The sequence below is a fragment of the Canis lupus genome, chromosome 23 (genome assembly GCF_048164855.1).
Source record: "Canis lupus baileyi chromosome 23, mCanLup2.hap1, whole genome shotgun sequence".
In the NCBI taxonomy this organism is placed as follows: Eukaryota; Metazoa; Chordata; class Mammalia; order Carnivora; family Canidae; genus Canis; species Canis lupus.
The window spans coordinates 26,396,987-26,415,312 of record NC_132860.1 but is presented as its reverse complement, the minus strand read 5'-3'; the positions used below and the strand labels follow the sequence as shown (position 1 = coordinate 26,415,312).

General features: G+C 37.1%; 1 protein-coding gene across 6 annotated transcripts in view; it reads left to right on the top strand.

The window, feature by feature from the left end:
* The window catches only part of FCHSD2 (FCH and double SH3 domains 2), a 334,052-nt gene that overhangs the window by 242,567 nt on the left and 73,159 nt on the right, over positions 1-18,326 (top strand). For all 6 annotated transcript variants that reach the window (XM_072794507.1, XM_072794506.1, XM_072794509.1 and 3 more), the window contains one exon: positions 5,272-5,394. In XM_072794507.1, the coding sequence (XP_072650608.1) occupies positions 5,272-5,394 (123 nt within the window). The remainder of the gene's footprint in view (positions 1-5,271; positions 5,395-18,326) is intronic.

Sequence of the window (18,326 nt, the reverse complement as noted above, 5' to 3'; positions counted from 1 at the left end):
TAATAATACATAAGGATCGTGTGGTCTTTTGGTAACAGAAGAGAACATGGCTGCTTAAAGGCATTCAAGTTCAATTTTTCAAATTGGAAAACTACCAGACCATTAAAACATGTGGCTCATCAAAGGCCTATGGCTTCTCAATTTATAGACTTATAGACTATAGACTATAGACATTATAGACTTCTTCCCCTAGCAATTTATATCAGATGTTTTATAAGTTTGACTATTCAAAATACATATTTGGTTGAGTTACCTACTAAATTTTTGCATAGTGGAGACCACCCAGGAGCTCACTCTGCCAGATTAACTCATATTTGTATAAACCATGGAAGAATGCCTCTTCTGCCATTTCTGAGCAAATACATGAATTCTAGTTTACCATTGTAATTACCATTACAAAATTTGTGGCTCTTTACACAGCTTTCTATATTAATTGAATTTGTGCACATCTGCTCATTTGAAAATGAACAAACAAGTGTACTTAAAACATTCTTATGCCTTCCTCATTAAATGATAGGGTTCAGATGCATCTTCACCATGCATGCCCTTGTTATATTTATATTATAGTTATGACACATTTACCATTTATTGAAAGCTTTGAGTAGTTCTTACCTTACTTTCAATTTTCAGGAAATATAGGTAGCTGGGCACCTGGGTGTCTCAGTTGGTTAAGAGTCTTCCTTAGGCTCAGATCATGATCTCAGGGTCCTGAGGTTAAGCCCTGTGCTGGCTCCCTGCTCAGCAGGGAGTCTGCTTCTCCCTTTCCCTCTGCCCACCACTCCCCCACCCCCACCCCCACCCCCGCTTGTGCTTGCGCATGCTCTCTCTCAAATAAATAAAATCTTAAAAAATTCACAAAGCTTTTGAAATATATTTGTGGTTCAGTAATAACAGTTGTCTACTTCAAACTTTTACATCTGTTTAATTGAAGAGAATCAAGAATATAAAGCAAACTATCGAATTATACTTGCAGTTAATTACCTAGATGAATCAAAGTTTTTCTTATAATACAATTTTCAAAAGAAATAATTTAAATAGTTCAGCTGATAAAAGCTACAGTTATCATTCGTAACCTATTAGTGAGGAGTCTCTTAATTGCAAATAACAAAGACTCAACGCAAAGTAACTTGAGCAAAGTGGGAATTTGTTGGCTCCAGTAACCAATTACAGGGTGGACAAAGGGGTGCTTACTCAGAAACCACCCAATCCAAGGACATTCCCTGTCTCTCCCTTCTGCCCCGTGGTCCCAGCTTCACTCTGCCAAATTTCTCGTCACTGCTTTTCCTTGTGAGTTGGTATAAATCTCTTCTACTAAAGATAGACTTCCTCTGTTTGGTAGGAAAAATAGCCATTTGGTGGTAAAGAATAGGCTTTTTGGACTCAATAGCCATTTGGTGGTAAAGAATAGGCTTTTTGGACTCAGCTTCCATCCCAGGAATCACTGGTTTAGGTTAAATGTCAGTAGTAAATGTTAGCTGCCTGTGTCAGCCATCATTATTACTATTTAAATAAAGATAAATAAGAGGAGAACAGTCCAAGCCAAGAGAATAACTTAATTGGAAAATGAAAGTGAATGTCATTTCCTAAAATGGCTCAAATGTGGTTGCAATATAGAGCACAATGCAGATAACAGTAATGAGAGACGGTGCTAATGAGAAGTAATTTGGAACTAGATTATAAAGAGCCATAGATACCAGCTGAAGAATTTTGACTTTTCAAAAACAGTGGGAGCCACTAAAAAAAAATTATAGCATCACTTTTTTTCCTGATCTGATACTCAGGCTTTCTTTTTATTGTTTTCTAGAAAATTCCCAACATATACTGCAATAAAAAGTTGTATGATGACTCCCATGTACTCATTATCCAGCTTTAACAGATACCAATAGATGGCCAATCCATTGAAGATTTTTAAGGAAGGCAAGAGAGTAATTGTGACACTTCCTTTATTTAATCTTCACAATGTGCCTGTGAAGTATATGGTATTCCCACTTTCCCTAATTACAAATGAGAAAACCATCAAAATGAAGAAGTAACAGTGCTGGCATTCTAACGCACATACAACTTACTTCAGAATTCAAATTCTTTCCTGTGCTGCATCATGCTGCCTCTAATTCTGATGTAGAGCATGATTCTGTTGAAGACAGCTGTTGATCTGCCTCCCTGTTGGGGCTGTTGACCCTATTCAGGATGGTAGATTTCTCTGCTCTAGCCACTGTGCCTCCTCCAGGGTCACCAGGATCTAAGTCAACATAAATATTCAACCTAAATGCTAAGCTAAATGTTCAGCTAAAATGACTGCTTAGTCCAATAATTCTCAAAGTATGGTCCTTAGACCAGCAGCATATTGTTAGAAAATATAAATTCTCAGCCCTCCACCCCCATCCCAGCCTACTGAATCAGAAATTCAGGGGCTAGGAGCTCATGATCCCTATATTGCCATTTTCTATGTGGGTTTGTTTGTTTGTTCTGTTTACTGTGTTTAAATAAAATGCTCCAAATTGTTTCCTGCAAGCATGAGGTTAAGACCATCTACCAAGAGTATTCCTAAGACAAAAGCATATTAAAAGAATTTATAGGTTTCTTTTTTAACAGGTTTGAAAACCATGTCCTGACTTAGGAATTCTTACTCATACAACACCAGCAGTCTCTCTGGGGATATTACATAACTACACGGAAAGGAATTTTAAGGCACTTTTTACTGCCTATATTTAAAGTGCTTGATGGTGCCATCTGGTGGTGTAAGCACTATAGAACGTGCAGCTTTGTTAGTGCTTTGGGGATAGAACATGTGTATTTTTAAAAATCAGTTTTACAGTAAAAGTTTAATGGAATAGTCAAATATAAGATGTACAAAGAATTTATCTACTGTAAAGCCTCCATTGAGAATTCTTAGATATGATACCAAAACACAAGCAACAAAAGAAAAATAGCTAAATTAAACTTGATCAAAGTAAGAACTTAAGCACATCAGAAAACACTACTGAGAAAGTGAAAAAACAGCCCACAAAGTAGAACATATTTGAAAGTCATAGAGCTCATGAAATAGAAGTATCCAAATACGTAAAGAACTCTTCCAGTTCCACAACAACAACAAAAAAACAACCTAATCTAAAAATGAGTGAAGGACTTAAATAGACATTTCTCCAAGGACAATATACAAATGGCTAATAAGCACATGAAAAGATACTCAAAATTACTAGTCATTACATAAATGCAAGTCAAAACTACAATGAGATACTGCTAAGATGGCTTGAATAATTTTTAAACACAAACAGAAAATAACAAATGTTGAAGAGGATGTAGAGAAATTGGAACTCTCATACATTGCTGATGAAGAAGTAAAATGGTGCAACCACCATGAAAAGGCTTGGCAATTCCTCAAATAGTTAGACATGGAATTACCATAGGATCCAGCAATTTCACTACTAGACATATACCCAAGAGAATTGGAAACAGATGTTCAAATGAAAACTTGTACATAAATAAATGTTCATAGAAGCATTGTCCATAATGGCCAAAAAGTGGAAACAACCCAAATGCCCTCAACCAATGAACAGGTAAATAAAAAAATGGCATATCCATATAAAGGAATATTATTTGGCCATAAAAAATAATGAAGTATTAATACATTTGATGAACCTTAAAAATATTATGCTATATGACAGAGACAGGCACAAAAGGACACATGTTATATGATTCCATTTATATGAAATGCCTAGAATAGGCACATCTATAGAGATAGAAAAATTAGTAGTTGCCAGAGGCGGGGGGAAAGGGGAGAGTAGGATTTCTTTGGGGGCAATGCAAATGAGATAGTAGTGGTAGTTGCACAGCACTGTGAATGCACTAAAAGCCACTGAATAGTACACTTTAAAATAGCTAAAGTAGGGATCCCTGGGTGACGCAGCGGTTTGGCGCCTGCCTTTGGCCCAGGGCGCGATCCTGGAGACCCGGGATCGAATCCCACGTCGGGCTCCTGGTACATGGAGCCTGCTTCTTCTCCCTCTGCCTATGTCTCTGCCTCTCTCTCTCTCTCTCTCTCTCTCTCTGTGTGTGTGTGACTATCATAAATAAATAAAAATTTAAAATAAAATAAAATAGCTAAAGTGGTGGATTTATGTTGTATGTATTTTACCTCAATTTTTAAGAAGACCTCCATTGATCGGCAAGAGTCCAGAACCTTTTTTGGTTATTATTATTATTATAGATATATTTTGCCCACAGTAGTTGGTAATATGTATGCTATTTGTTCTACTTTTTTGACCTAAAATTATTTATACATGTTTTTGCAGCTATACTTACCACAGTTTTTGTTGGCATGTATACTTAGTTAGATATATATATAGATAGATAGATATAGATATATAGATATGTTATATATTATATATAGTTATATATAACTTAGTTATATATATGTAGATATATATGTTATATATTATAACATATATATATCATAGCTTAATTATTTTTCAAATGTTTAGTGGTTTTCTTTTTTTTTTTTCCTTTCAATTTCATTGAGTCCTGCTCTAAATGCATAAACAAAGAGTATTTAAAACTCTTTATAGGGATGCCTGGGTGGCTCAGTGGTTGAGCATCTCCCTTTGGCTCAGGGGTAATCCCAGGGTCCTGGGATTGAGTCCTGCATCAGGCTCCCCGCAGGGAGCCTGCTTCTCCCTCTGCCTATGTGTCTGCCTCTCTCTTTCTATCCTTCATGAATAAATAAATAAAATCTTTAAAAAAATAAAACTTTTTATGGACCTTTCATTGGTATTTCTTCCCCAGATTGTACTGAGTCACTTTCTTTAAACGATTTCTGTGGTGTTTTTTTCTCTAATCTATAGGAAGAATATACTAATTTATAATACTACCAACAATGGATGAGAAAAAAATGGAGGATATTAATGTTTGCATGTCTACCCTGCACATGCACTATGCCTGGATCCTTTCACATCCACTGTTTTATTCAACTCCCACTCCTACTCTGTTATAAAGTAACTAGAGGGGTTGATGCAGTTTTTAGACAAAGATAAAAACGCAACCACTTTATCTCTAAGTTTTGTCCCACAGCTTTACCAGTATTGAATTTATCTTTTTTAATTCCTATTTATTAGAAAAGACATTTTCTCAGGTGATTGTTTACTGTTGACATGTATGCTTGCATAACTGTCTTAGCTTTTCTCCACTTATTATTAATGGATTTTAAACAATTTACCTTGTAAGCATTATATATCAGAGCTTTGTCATCATACTTTTGCTTTTACCCTTTTACAGGCTCTCGATGGAAATGTGTATGATCACCTGAAGGATTATTTAATAGCCTTCAGCAGGACTGAGCTAGAGACATGCCAAGCTGTGCAGAACACATTCCAATTTTTATTAGAAACCTCCAGCAAGGTAAGTTACCTTTATTAAAATACATGATATGTTATCCATTTTAGAATCTAAAATGTTTTTGCATATAAACAAAATGAAGTTACCGATACATTAGAAGAATTCTTTAAAGGGCAAATTTCCTGGAAACAGTATTCTTCTAACAAAGTTGGAAGGTGTTCTCTTCCCTCGGTGAGTTGGCACAAAGGGGAAAAAAGGGAGGTGATGACACAAGCCAGCTGAGACTTGAGTCTTTTGCCATGTATGTGCTTTTGAGAAGAAATGATTTAAAGAGTTTTACCTTCAACTTAAATAAATTTGGGGAACAACAAGGTCATGTGTCAATGCAAAGAATAATAAAAAAGCACAAAAGGGAAAGTAACATTTTATTATTGTTGAAGAAATGAATACTCGATCTTGTTTTTTTAAAAATTAACCTTACCTTTTATGTGCTGTCATTCTTTGATAGTAATCTTTTTATTCAAAAGTGCTGAGATCCAGCAACTTTGCTGGCATATTCACACACTGCAGAGAAAGCAAACGAAATTATTTGAATTCTTCAAGATCTGACAAATTAAAATTTTTTGCAGCAGAGAAACTGTTCTTTTGAAGATAAATTGTTCTTGTGATTAGTAATGTTATTTTTATTCTGATAAATGCATAGCAAATATTCCCTGACTGAAAGCATGCAATTGTAAAAATATATTCATTTTTTAATATCTATTTTTAAAGATCCAGCTTGGTCCTCTTTTTTGGCAGGGGAAACAGGAACTGGCTAATACCTTAAGATATTATTTGGAAAAGAATCAGGGTTTCTTAGGAAAGAGTCATAGACTCTTCTTCCTGAATACCTCATATGTATGTATTATTGTTTTCAGTGTACCATAGCTCTTTTATTTTTAGAAAAGCATTTAAAATATTAAGTTGATATGGGAATATAAAGATCACTAGCCTGGTGCTTTGAAATCCTGTCATAACTTCTATTTTCCTTTATTTTTACTCTCCAGAATCCAATACAAGGTATAAAAGGATTGATATATGGAAAGAAAGATGGGCAGAAAGATAGATAGTTATATGAAAGCAAATGTAGAAAAATGTTAATTGGTTAAAGCATCTGCTTTCAGCTCAGGTCATGATCCCAGACTCCTGGGATAGAGCCCAGCATTGGGCTCCCTGCTCAGCGAGGAATCTGCTTCTCCCTCTGTCTACCCCCGACTCATCTTGCTGTCTCTTTCTCTCTCTCAAATAAATGAATAAAATCTTTAAAAGAGAAAGAGAAAAAAGAAAAGTGTTAATTAATCTAGGTAGTGGGTATATGGGTGTTTCCGTACAGTTCTTATTTTAATGTATGTACATTTGTAATTTTACATAAGAGAATGTTGGGAGAAAGTCTATAAAAACATCCTGGCTTTGTTCCATTTATGGAATGGTTGATTTTTGACTAGTGATCAAATTGTTTATTTTTTTTAAGATTTTTTTTTTTATATACCTATTTGACAGAGAGAGAGCACAAGCAGAGGGAATAGCAGTGGGAGAGGGAGAAGCAGACTTCTGCTGGGCAGGGAGCAAACTTGGGGCTTAATTCTAGGACTTTGGGATCCTGACCTGAGCCAAAGGCAGATGCTTAATCGACTGAGGCACCCAGGGGCCCTGTGATCAAATTGTTTATTGATCCATTCAGGGTTTCTATTCCTGTTTTTGTACATTTTTGTAACTTATACTTTCCTAGGAAATTCTCATTTATCAAATTTGATGGTATATGTTTGTGTATAAACTTCTGTGCCTCCACAGTTGTCTCCTTTTTCATTTCTAATATAGTTTGTGCTTTCTCTCACTGTGATCAGATTTACCAGTCTATTCTATTAATCTCTTCCAAGAGCCAACTTTTGTTCTACTCTTCCATGTTATTATTTCCTTAATTTCTGACTTTATATTTATTATTTCCTTCTACTTTGTTGCAGCTTATGTGCTTATTATTTTTCAAGTAAATCCACTTAAGACTAAAAATCTTTTTCTACTTTAACTGCATTATATATGTAGGGCTATTTGTTGTTTCTACATTTCCCCCTTGTTAACTGATGAATTATTTAGAAGTGAGTTTTCCCAGTCTTCATTCAGTGGGAGTATGGAGTGGAGTAACTTTTTTCATTTTTAATTTTATTAGAAATTATATTTTGTTTTTATTTTATTACATTCTGATTTTATCAGAGGTTGTCCTCTGACAAAATTGTCTGAAATCTCTTTTTCTGAGAATAAGTTAGATTGGATACACTACCTTTAGTTTATAAAGCAGGTAAGTGTACAGTCTTTAAAAATAACTAATATTTTACACAGCACTTAATTTTCTAGGAGTTTTTAGCATATCTTCTGAGGTTGGTATTATCATGCCCATTATATAGAGAGGAAAACCGACTCAGGAGGTTTATGTGGCTGCCTGAGGCTACATACTCATATAGTATTGTCCATACTCTACTACCATACTGTATTATCTCTTTAATTTATATTATTTCCATAGAAAATGAATTTAAAATGTATAAACTGATTTGGACACATAAAGAGATAAGCTTTCATTTTCCTCTGCAGTCACTCATAGGAATATCTTGCTCCCCAGAGATGAGTAATAAATGAGATGCTCTTCTGTTTAGATTGAAAGTAAGAATGATGTAACTAGGAGATGAGCTCTTTTGTTCCAAATACAAGAGTTCATAACTTCAAGTTTTATCCCATGTGTTTTTCTGTTACAAAGAACTTGTTATGCTACTCTTATAATATAGTAAGAGTATTTTTAGTAAAAAGCAGCACAGTGATCTGATAACCCCGAGGAAAGTTTGAAACTCTAGGTTTTTATTCTACACCCTTATTAGCCTTCTTGGAGGAGGAGGTTATTCTTCCCACCATATCTAAATTATATCTGTGCATGTTCTCAAATATATTTTGGGGTAACTGTACTGACACTGTAGCTATACTACACTACTTTTTTTTTTCTTTTGCTACCATTTATTTGCTATGTGGTATGTACCCAAGACATGAGTCATGTCTAGTATCCTACTCCCTGATCCCAGGAGACAGGGTAGGCAAGGAAAGCCCAAGGAGAAGCTACCATATCATGGGGAAATGGTAGGGGCTAGTGGAGGCAGGGGGAAACCCAGGCATCCTGCTCTGACTTCTAGCAACTTCTGCCCTCAGTCATGAGGGGTGCCCTATTCTCCCATCCAGTGATCCCAGGTGCAGCAATGGGAGAGGGGAGGACAAAAAAGGAAGATGACTCAGTGCTGGATGGAGGCGTCCCTGCTCTGCATGGCTATTTGGCTCTGGCCTTAACTATAGGTGAACTGTAGTTACAGTGCTCTCTATATCTTACATCCCCTAAAGGGAGAACCTGGCCCTAGGAGTTTTTGTTTGATTTTAATTATTTATGAAGCTTGCTTTTCTCCTTAATATTTTATGAAGTGCTTTGTATATGTAACTGAAGCAGATGTTGTCATAAATATTTTCTCTAGGATAGTAACTCCAAAAGTAGTTCCACTGGCCTTTATAGTTTGTTCACATGTGCTTGCTTTCTGTCTGCAAAAGGAAACTCCTACCAATTAGTAACATTAGCTCTTCTCTTTAAACAATTCAAAAAATAAAATTGTTATTCTCTATTTTGTTGGAAATTAAATTATTATTGCCATTCTTAATACTTGGAAGACTAAGCAAAAAAAAAGTAAACTTAATAAAATAAAGGAAAAAAATTACATGATCATCTCAAAAGACACAGGGGGAAAAAAAGACAGGAAAAGCATTTGACAAAATTAAACATTTTTTTTAAAGATTTTATTTATTCATAGAGACAGAGAGAGAGGCAGAGACATAGACAGAGGGAGAAGGAGGCTTCCTGTGGAGAGCCTGATGCAGGACTCCATCCAGGACCCTGGGATTATGACCTGACCCAAAACAGACACTCTACCACTGAGCCTCCCTAGTGCCCCAAATTAAACATTTTTTCATGACAAAAACACAAATTAGGAGTAGAAGGGAATTTCATTAACAGATAAAAGGCATTTATTAACACTGCACTCAGTGGTAAAAATCTGAAAGCTTTCCTTCCTGAGATAAGAAACAAGACAAAGATGCCCATTTTCCCCCACTGTTCTAGAAGTCCTAGTGCGATCAGTTAGTCAAGGGGAAAAAAATGGGATGGCTAGTTAGTTGATCATCTAACTTTGGCTCAGGTCATGATTGTGGGGTCCTGGGATTCAGCCCCACTTTGGGTTCCCCACTCAATGAGGACTCTGTTTCTCCCTCTGCTTGTGCTAGCTCTCTCTCTCTCTCAAATAAATGAGTAAAATCTTAAAAATATATATATATAGAAGTAAACCAAAGTGAAAGGGAAGAAATAAAATTATCTGTATTTGCAGATGACGTAACTATACATAGAAAATACTATAGAGACCACAAAAAAAAGTACTGGACCTAATAAATGAATTCAGCAAAAGTTACAGGTAGAAGATCAAAGCACAAAAATCAGTTGTGTTTCTATACTCCCATTACTGAATGAGCCAAAAGAAACTTAAGAATTCCAACTGTAATTGTATCTGAAGAATAAAATACCAAGAATAACTCTAAATAAGGGTTTGAAAGACTTGTACATTGAGAAACTACAAAACATTGCTGAAACAAATTAAAGAGGACCTAAATAAATGGAAATAATAAATATTTATGGATTGAAAGATTTCATATTACTAATATTGCAGTATTCCCCCAAAGCATTCTACAGATTTAGTCAATCCCTATCAAAAATCCAACAGCCTTTTTTTTCAGAAGTGGAAAAGCTAATCCTCAGAGTCATATGGAACTACAAGGGGTCCTAAATAACCAAAAATAACACTGAAAAGAAAAAGTTGAAGAACTCACAGTTCCCAATTCCAAAACTTACTGCAAAATTAATCAAAATAATGTGGTACTAACATAAGGATAGACATATAGACCAATGAAATAGAATTGAGAGTCTAGAAATAAGCCCAAACATATGGCCAATTGATGTTCAACAAGGTTATGAAGGCCATTTAGTGAAGAAAGAATAGTGTTTTCAACAAAAGATGTTAAGACAACAGGATAGCCACATGCAAAAGAATGAAGTTGAACCCCTGCCTCATTCTATATACAAAAATGTATTCAAAATGAATCAGTGACCTAAAGCTATAGAAGAAATCTTTATGACCTTGGATTTGGCAGTATGTTTTTAGTTTTAATAGTAAAACAGCAGCAACCAAAGAAAAAATAGGCAAGTGGACTTCTCCAAATAAAAGCCTTTGTGTATCAAAGAATATTATCAAGAATATGGAAAAGATGGCCCATAGGAGAGGAAAATTATTTATAATAATTACTATTTACTATTTATTATTTGAAATTATTTATAATCATTTGTCTAATAAGGATTTAATATTTAGAATATATAAAGAACTCAACAAAAATACAAATGACCCAATTAAAAAGTGACAAAGGACCTGAATAGACATTTCTTTAAACAAGATATACAGAGGCACCTGGGTCACTCAGTCAGTTGAGTGTCCAACTCTTGGTTTCAGTTCAGGTCATGATCTCATGGGTCATGAGATCAAGCTCCATCTTGGGCTCTGAGTTCAGCAGGGAGTCTGCTTGAGAGTCTTTCTTCCTCCCTCTGCCTCTCCCCCTGCTCACTCGCTTACTCTCTCTCTCTCCCTCTCTCTTTCTCTCTCAAATATAAATATTTTAAATATATATGCAAAAAAATCAATGAATAAAAAATAATTTAGAAAAAGATCTACAAATGGCCAATAATCATATAAAAAGATGTTCAACATCATTAGTCATTAGGGAAATGGAAATCAAAACCACAATGACATCCATTTTTTTACTCACTGGGATGGCTTTAATAATTTAAAACAACCAAACACACAGAAAATAACAAGTGTTAGCAAGGATGTGGAGAAATTAGAATGCTCAAACATTGTTAGGAATGTAAAATAGTGCAGCCACTATGGAAAATAATTTCTCAAAAATTGGAACATCGAGTTGCTGTATGACTCAGCACTTTCACTCAAGAGAATTGAAAACGTATTAAAACAAAAAAGTCACATACAGGTGTTCAAAGCAGCATTATTCATAATAGCCAATAAGTGGGAACCTAAATGTCTGTCAGCTGATGATTAGATAAATAAAATATGCTATATCCATGCAATGGAATGTTGTCTATAAAAAGGAGTGAACTGCTGATATATCATACAACACACATCCCAGAGAATAAAATATATTAATAGCTATGCCATTTAAAAGATGCTATTATGGGCTAAATTGTATCCCCCTAAAATTCATATGTTGAAGTCCTGATCCCTAATACCTCAGATTGTTACTTAATTTGGAGATAGGATCTTTAAAGAGGTTATTAAGGTAAAATGATCTTAGTTCTCCAGAACTAAGAGGAAATAAATTTGTTATTTAAGCCAACCAGTCTGATCCTTTGTTCTGGCTGTCGTAGGAAACTAATATAGATACTTATCCTCATTATTTTTTTTATTTTTATTTATTTATGATAGTCACACAGAGAGAGAGAGAGAGAGAGGCAGAGACATAGGCAGAGGGAGAAGCAGGCTCCATGCACCAAGAGCCCGATGTGGGATTTGATCCCGGGTCTCCAGGATCGCGCCCTGGGCCAAAGGCAGGCGCTAAACCGCTGCGCCACCCAGGGATCCCCACTTATCCTCATTATTAATCAAAGAAATGGAAATTAAAAGCACTATGAGATTCTATTTTATACTTATTTTATACCTATGAGATTGACAAAAATATAGATAGACAGGAATGAGTATTGGTGAGAATATGGATTACCAGAAAGTCATAGACTGCCCAGGGGAGTACAGAGTGCTATATCCAATTTGTGAACATTTGGCATTATCTAGTCAATCTAAAGATGCACTTAGCTTATGGCCCAGCAGTTCCACTCCTAAGAAATAATCCTGGAGAAATTTTTGCACATGTGTACCAGGACACTTTTGGAAAAGTATTCATAATAACATTAAAAAGCTAGAACCCAGCCATCCACAATAGGATGAATAATGGATTACCATACCAGCAATAAAATTGAAAGATCTATAGGCACATGTATTAATATGCATGAGACTCACAAATACAATATTGACTGAAAAGCAAGTTATAAAACAATACAAACACTAAGATGCCATTTAAGAGTTCAAAAATACCCAAGAAAATAATATCATTTTGAGATATATGTAGTAATAATATTTAAATGGAAAAAAGAGAAAAAATTTAAAAAATAAATGGAAAAAGAGAGAGAAGGGTAAAATTCAGTAGGATGGTTACCTCTAGAGTATGCACTCTCAGAGAAGGTGATAATCCCCCCAAAGGGGAGTAAAAATTGCTTCCAGATAGTTAGGGAAGGGTTAAATATTATAGTGGGCCACAGTAACATATATAGTATATTTGTGGTATTAAAATTAATCAAAGGATAACTAGGAAAAATGTCTGAAGAGGTATGTGATAAGGAGGGCATTGGCAATATGGGTATTCTTTTACTTAATCTCAGCAGTGGATAGACAGGTGTTCTTAAATATCTGTTCATTTGAATGCTACTTTAGGCAAAGTCACTGTGCTAGGTGCTGAAGGATACATCTGTAACAAGGTTTAAAGCTTCATCTCAGTTATCACAAAAAAGGACAGAGGGGAGCAGAAAAGGAACGGAAGGATGGATTACAAGGGGAATGAGGAAACCTTTGATAGTAAGGAATATATTCACTATTTTGGTTGTGATGATGTTTTTACAGGTGTACAGCTATGTTAAAACTTACCAAACTATACTTTATATAGTTTATAGCATATCAGATATACCTCTCTAACACTTTTAAAGAGAGAGTGAGATTGGGCATATATCCCAGAGAAAATAAAAATTTATTTCACGCAGAAACTTGCAGACAAATGTTCATAGTAGTTTTATTCTGGTCATTTAAACTGGAAATTGTTTAAATGACCTTCAATCAGTGAAGGATCAAACAAATTTGATGTGTCTATTCAATGGGATACTACTCAGCACTAAGAAGGGGCAAACTGTTGATATATTCAAGGAAATTATGCTGAGTTTAAAAAGGCTATCTTAAAAAGACAGGTGCTAGAGCACCTCGGTTGCTCAGTTGGTTAAACCTCTGAGTTGTGATTTTGGCTTAGGTCATTATCTCATGGGTCATGAGACTGAACCCTGCATTGAACTCTGTGCTCAGCCAGGGAGTCCACTTGATATTCTCTCTCCCTCTGCCTCTCCCCATCCCCCTGTTCATGCTCTCTCTCTCTCCCCCCCTTTCACTTTCTCTCAAATGAATCTTAAAAAAAAAATGTGGTGCATGAGTCCATCATACAATATTTATGAAATAACATGTTATAGAGATAGAGAATAGGTTAGTGGTTGCCAAAAATCAGGAATGAGGGGAGTGAATATAGCTATTATAGAGTAGCACAAGGGAATCTTGCAGATGGTTCAGTTAAGCCTCTGATTTGGGTGCTGGTTACATGAAGCTACACACATGATAAAATTGCATAGACTTCTACACACACACATACCCAAATCAGTTCATGCATAAGTGGTGAAATCTAAATAAGCTCTGTGCTTTGTACCAGTGTTGATTTCCTGATTTTTGATATTTACTGTAGTTATGCAAGGTGGCAACATTGGGAGGTATATAGGGTCTCTTTGTGACTTCCTTTCAAAATAAAATGTTTGAGAAAAAGACCAGTGACTAACCTAGTACCTCTAGTGTCCAGATTTTATTTTCTGAATACTTTCTCTCTCATTTAGGAGTGAGGGGAAGGAGACAGGGCTTTTCAGAAAGATAAGTGTGATTCTCCAGGTCTGGGGCATGAAATATATGAGATAAACCTTAAATGGTTTGTCATAGTAGAAACCAAAGAAACTAGCAAAACTTTCAAAAACTACTAGGTCATATCAAAAGGATTTAGAATGTGATCTTACTGGCCAAAGATGGGATGATTATAGCATCACTAATGATAATTGCAGTGAACTAAAGCACATTGAATATTTTTAAAGCCATGTTTTCATAATAATAATTTATTAAAGTTACAATTAGGCATTCTTTGGAGGTTTCTAGGGAAACAACTTAATTGGACAACTAGATAATAAAGAGAAAGAACCATTTATCTTGCCTTCCTTATACAAACTATACCTCAAGGTAATTAAATAGTCGACTTGCAAAGTTTCTTTTATAGACTTATTCCAACTAATAAATGACAAAGGAATGATAGAATTCCTTGTTAGATTAATAGGAAAACAAATAGAAAAATCTCTAGTTTTTGCATCCTCCAATAGATTTATTATCATAGGCCTGTTACATTAGTTTCCTATGGCTACTATACAAATTACCTTAAACTAGGTAGCATAAAACAACAGAAACTGAGGAGGAGGGGCAAGATGGCGGAAGAGTAGGGTCTCCAAATCACCTGTCTCCACCAAATTACCTAGAAAACCTTCAAATTATCCTGAAAATCTATGAATTCGGCCTGAGAATTAAAGAGAGAACACCTGGAATGCTACAGTGAGAACAGTTTGCGCTTCTATCAAGGTAGGAAGACGGGGAAAAAAGAAATAAAGAAACAAAAGGCATCCAAGGGGGAGGGGCCCCGCGAGGAGCCGGGCTGAGGCCGGGGCGAGTGTCCCCGGGACAGGAGAGCCCCGTCCGGGAGAAGCAGGAGCTGCACCAACCTTCCCGGTGGAAAGGGGCTCGCAGGGAGTTGGAGCAGGACCCCAGGAGGGCGAGGATGCCCTCGGGCTCCCCGGGACAGTAACAGAGCAACTGCGCGCCGGGAGAGTGCGCCGAGCTCCCTAAGGGCTGCAGCGTGCACGGCGGGACCCGGCGGGACCCAGAGCAGCTCGTGGGGGGCGGGGGGGGGGGGGGGGGGCTCGTGCGGCGGCTCCGCGGAGGGGGCTGCGCGGCCCGGGAGCGCGAATCCAACAGCGCAGGCCCCGGAGCACAGGGCGCCGGGACACAGCCCAGGATCCGGCCTCCCCCGGGACAGGCAGAGGCCGGGAGGGCCCAGGACAGCAAGGAAGCTCCTGCCACGAGCTGAGCAAATCAGCGGCCCCGCCCCAGAGCCTCCAGGCCCGGCAGACGGAGTAGTTCCTGTGGGGGCTGAATCCAGGGCTCCAGAGCTGCAGCAACCACTGGGGTTGTTCCTCCTGGGGCCTCACGGGGTAAACAACCCCCACTGAGCCCTGCACCAGGCAGGGGCACAGCAGCTCCCCCCACTGCTAACACCTGAAAATCAGCAAACAGGCCCCTCCCCCAGAAGACCAGCTAGACGGACAACTTCCAGGGGAAGCCAAGGGACTTAAAGTACACAGAATCAGAAGATACTCCCCCGTGGTTCTTTTTTGTTTGTTTGTTTTTGTTTTGTTTTGTTTTGTTTTGCTTTTTGATTTGTTTCCTTCCCCCACCCCCCTTTTTTCTCCTTTCTTTCTTTTTCTTTCTCTTTTTCTTTTTTTTCGTTTTTTTCTTCCTTTTTTTTTCTCTTTCTCTTTTCTTTCCTTCTTTCTCTCCTCTCTTTTTCTCCTTTTCCCAGTACAACTTGCTTTTGGCCACTCTGCACTGAGCAAAATGACTAGAAGGAAAACCTCACCTCAAAAGAAAGAATCAGAAACAGTCCTCTCTCCCACAGAGTTACAAAATCTGGATTACAATTCAGTGTCAGAAAGCCAATTCAGAAGCACTATTATACAGCTACTGGTGGCTCTAGAAAAAAGCATAAAGGACTCAAGAGACTTCATGACTGCAGAATTTAGAGCTAATCAGGCAGAAATTAAAAATCAATTGAATGAGATGCAATCCAAACTAGAAGTCCTAACGACGAGGGTTAACGAGGTGGAAGAACGAGTGAGTGACATAGAAGACAAGTTGATGGCAAAGAGGGAAACTGAGGAAAAAAGAGACAAACAGTTAAAAGACCATGAAGATAGATTAAAGGAAATAAACGACAGCCTGAGGAAGAAAAACTTACGTTTAATTGGTGTTCCCGAGGGCGCCGAAAGGGACAGAGGGCCAGAATATGTATTTGAACAAATTCTAGCTGAAAACTTTCCTAATCTGGGAAGGGAAACAGGCATTCAGATCCAGGAAATAGAGAGATCCCCCCCTAAAATCAATAAAAACCGTTCAACACCTCGACGTTTAATAGTGAAGCTTGCAAATTCCAAAGATGAAGAGAAGATCCTTAAAGCAGCAAGAGACAAGAAATCCCTGACTTTTATGGGGAGGAGTATTAGGGTAACAGCAGACCTCTCCACAGAGACCTGGCAGGCCAGAAAGGGCTGGCAGGATATATTCAGGGTCCTAAATGAGAAGAACATGCAACCAAGAATACTTTATCCAGCAAGGCTCTCATTCAAAATGGAAGGAGAGATAAAGAGCTTCCAAGACAGGCAGCAACTAAAAGAATATGTGACCTTCAAACCAGCTCTGCAAGAAATTTTAAGGGGGACTCTTAAAATTCCCCTTTAAGAAGAAGTTCAGTGGAACATTCCACAAAAACAAGGACTGAATAGGTATCATGATGACACTAAACTCATATCTCTCAATAGTAACTCTGAACGTGAACGGGCTTAATGACCCCATCAAAAGGCGCAGGGTTTCAGACTGGATAAAAAAGCAGGACCCATCTATTTGCTGTCTACAAGAGACTCATTTTAGACAGAAGGACACCTACAGCCTGAAAATAAAAGGTTGGAGAACCATTTACCATTCAAATGGTCCTCAAAAGAAAGCAGGGGTAGCCATCCTTATATCAGATAAACTAAAATTTACCCCGAAGACTGTAGTGAGAGATGAAGAGGGACACTATATCATACTTAAAGGATCTATTCAACAAGAGGACTTAACAATCCACAATATATAGGCCCCGAATGTGGGAGCTGCCAAATATATAAATCAATTATTAACCAAAGTGAAGAAATACTTAGATAATAATACACTTATACTTGGTGACTTCAATCTAGCTCTTTCTATACTCGATAGGTCTTCTAAGCACAACATCTCCAAAGAAACGAGAACTTTAAATGATACACTGGACCAGATGGATTTCACAGATATCTACAGAACTTTACATCCAAACTCAACTGAATACACATTCTTCTCAAGCGCACATGGAACTTTCTCCAGAATAGACCACATATTGGGTCACAAATCGGGTCTGAACCGATACCAAAAGATTGGGATCGTCCCCTGCATATTCTCAGACCATAATGCCTTGAAATTAGAACTAAATCACAACAAGAAGTTTGGAAGGACCTCAAACACGTGGAGGTTAAGGACCATCCTGCTAAAAGATGAAAGGGTCAACCAGGAAATTAAGGAAGAATTAAAAAGATTCATGGAAACTAATGAGAATGAAGATACAACCGTTCAAAATCTTTGGGATCCAGCAAAAGCAGTCCTAAGGGGGAAATACATCGCAATACAAGCATCCATTCAAAAACTGGAAAGAACTCAAATACAAAAGATAACCTTACACATAAAGGAGCTAGAGAAAAAACAGCAAATAGATCCTACACCCAGGAGAAGAAGGGAGTTAATAAAGATTTGAGCAGAACTCAACGAAATCGAGACCAGAAGAACTGTGGAACAGATCAACAGAACCAGGAGTTGGTTCTTTGAAAGAATTAATAAGATAGATAAACCATTAGCCAGCCTTATTAAAAAGAAAAGAGAGAAGACTCAAATTAATAAAATCATGAATGAGAAAGGAGAGATCACTACCAACACCAAGGAAATACAAACGATTTTAAAAACATATTATGAACAGCTATACGCCAATAAATTAGGCAATCTAGAAGAAATGGACGCATTCCTGGAAAGCCACAAACTACCAAAACTGGAACAGGAAGAAATAGAAAACCTTAACAGGCCAATAACCAGGGAGGA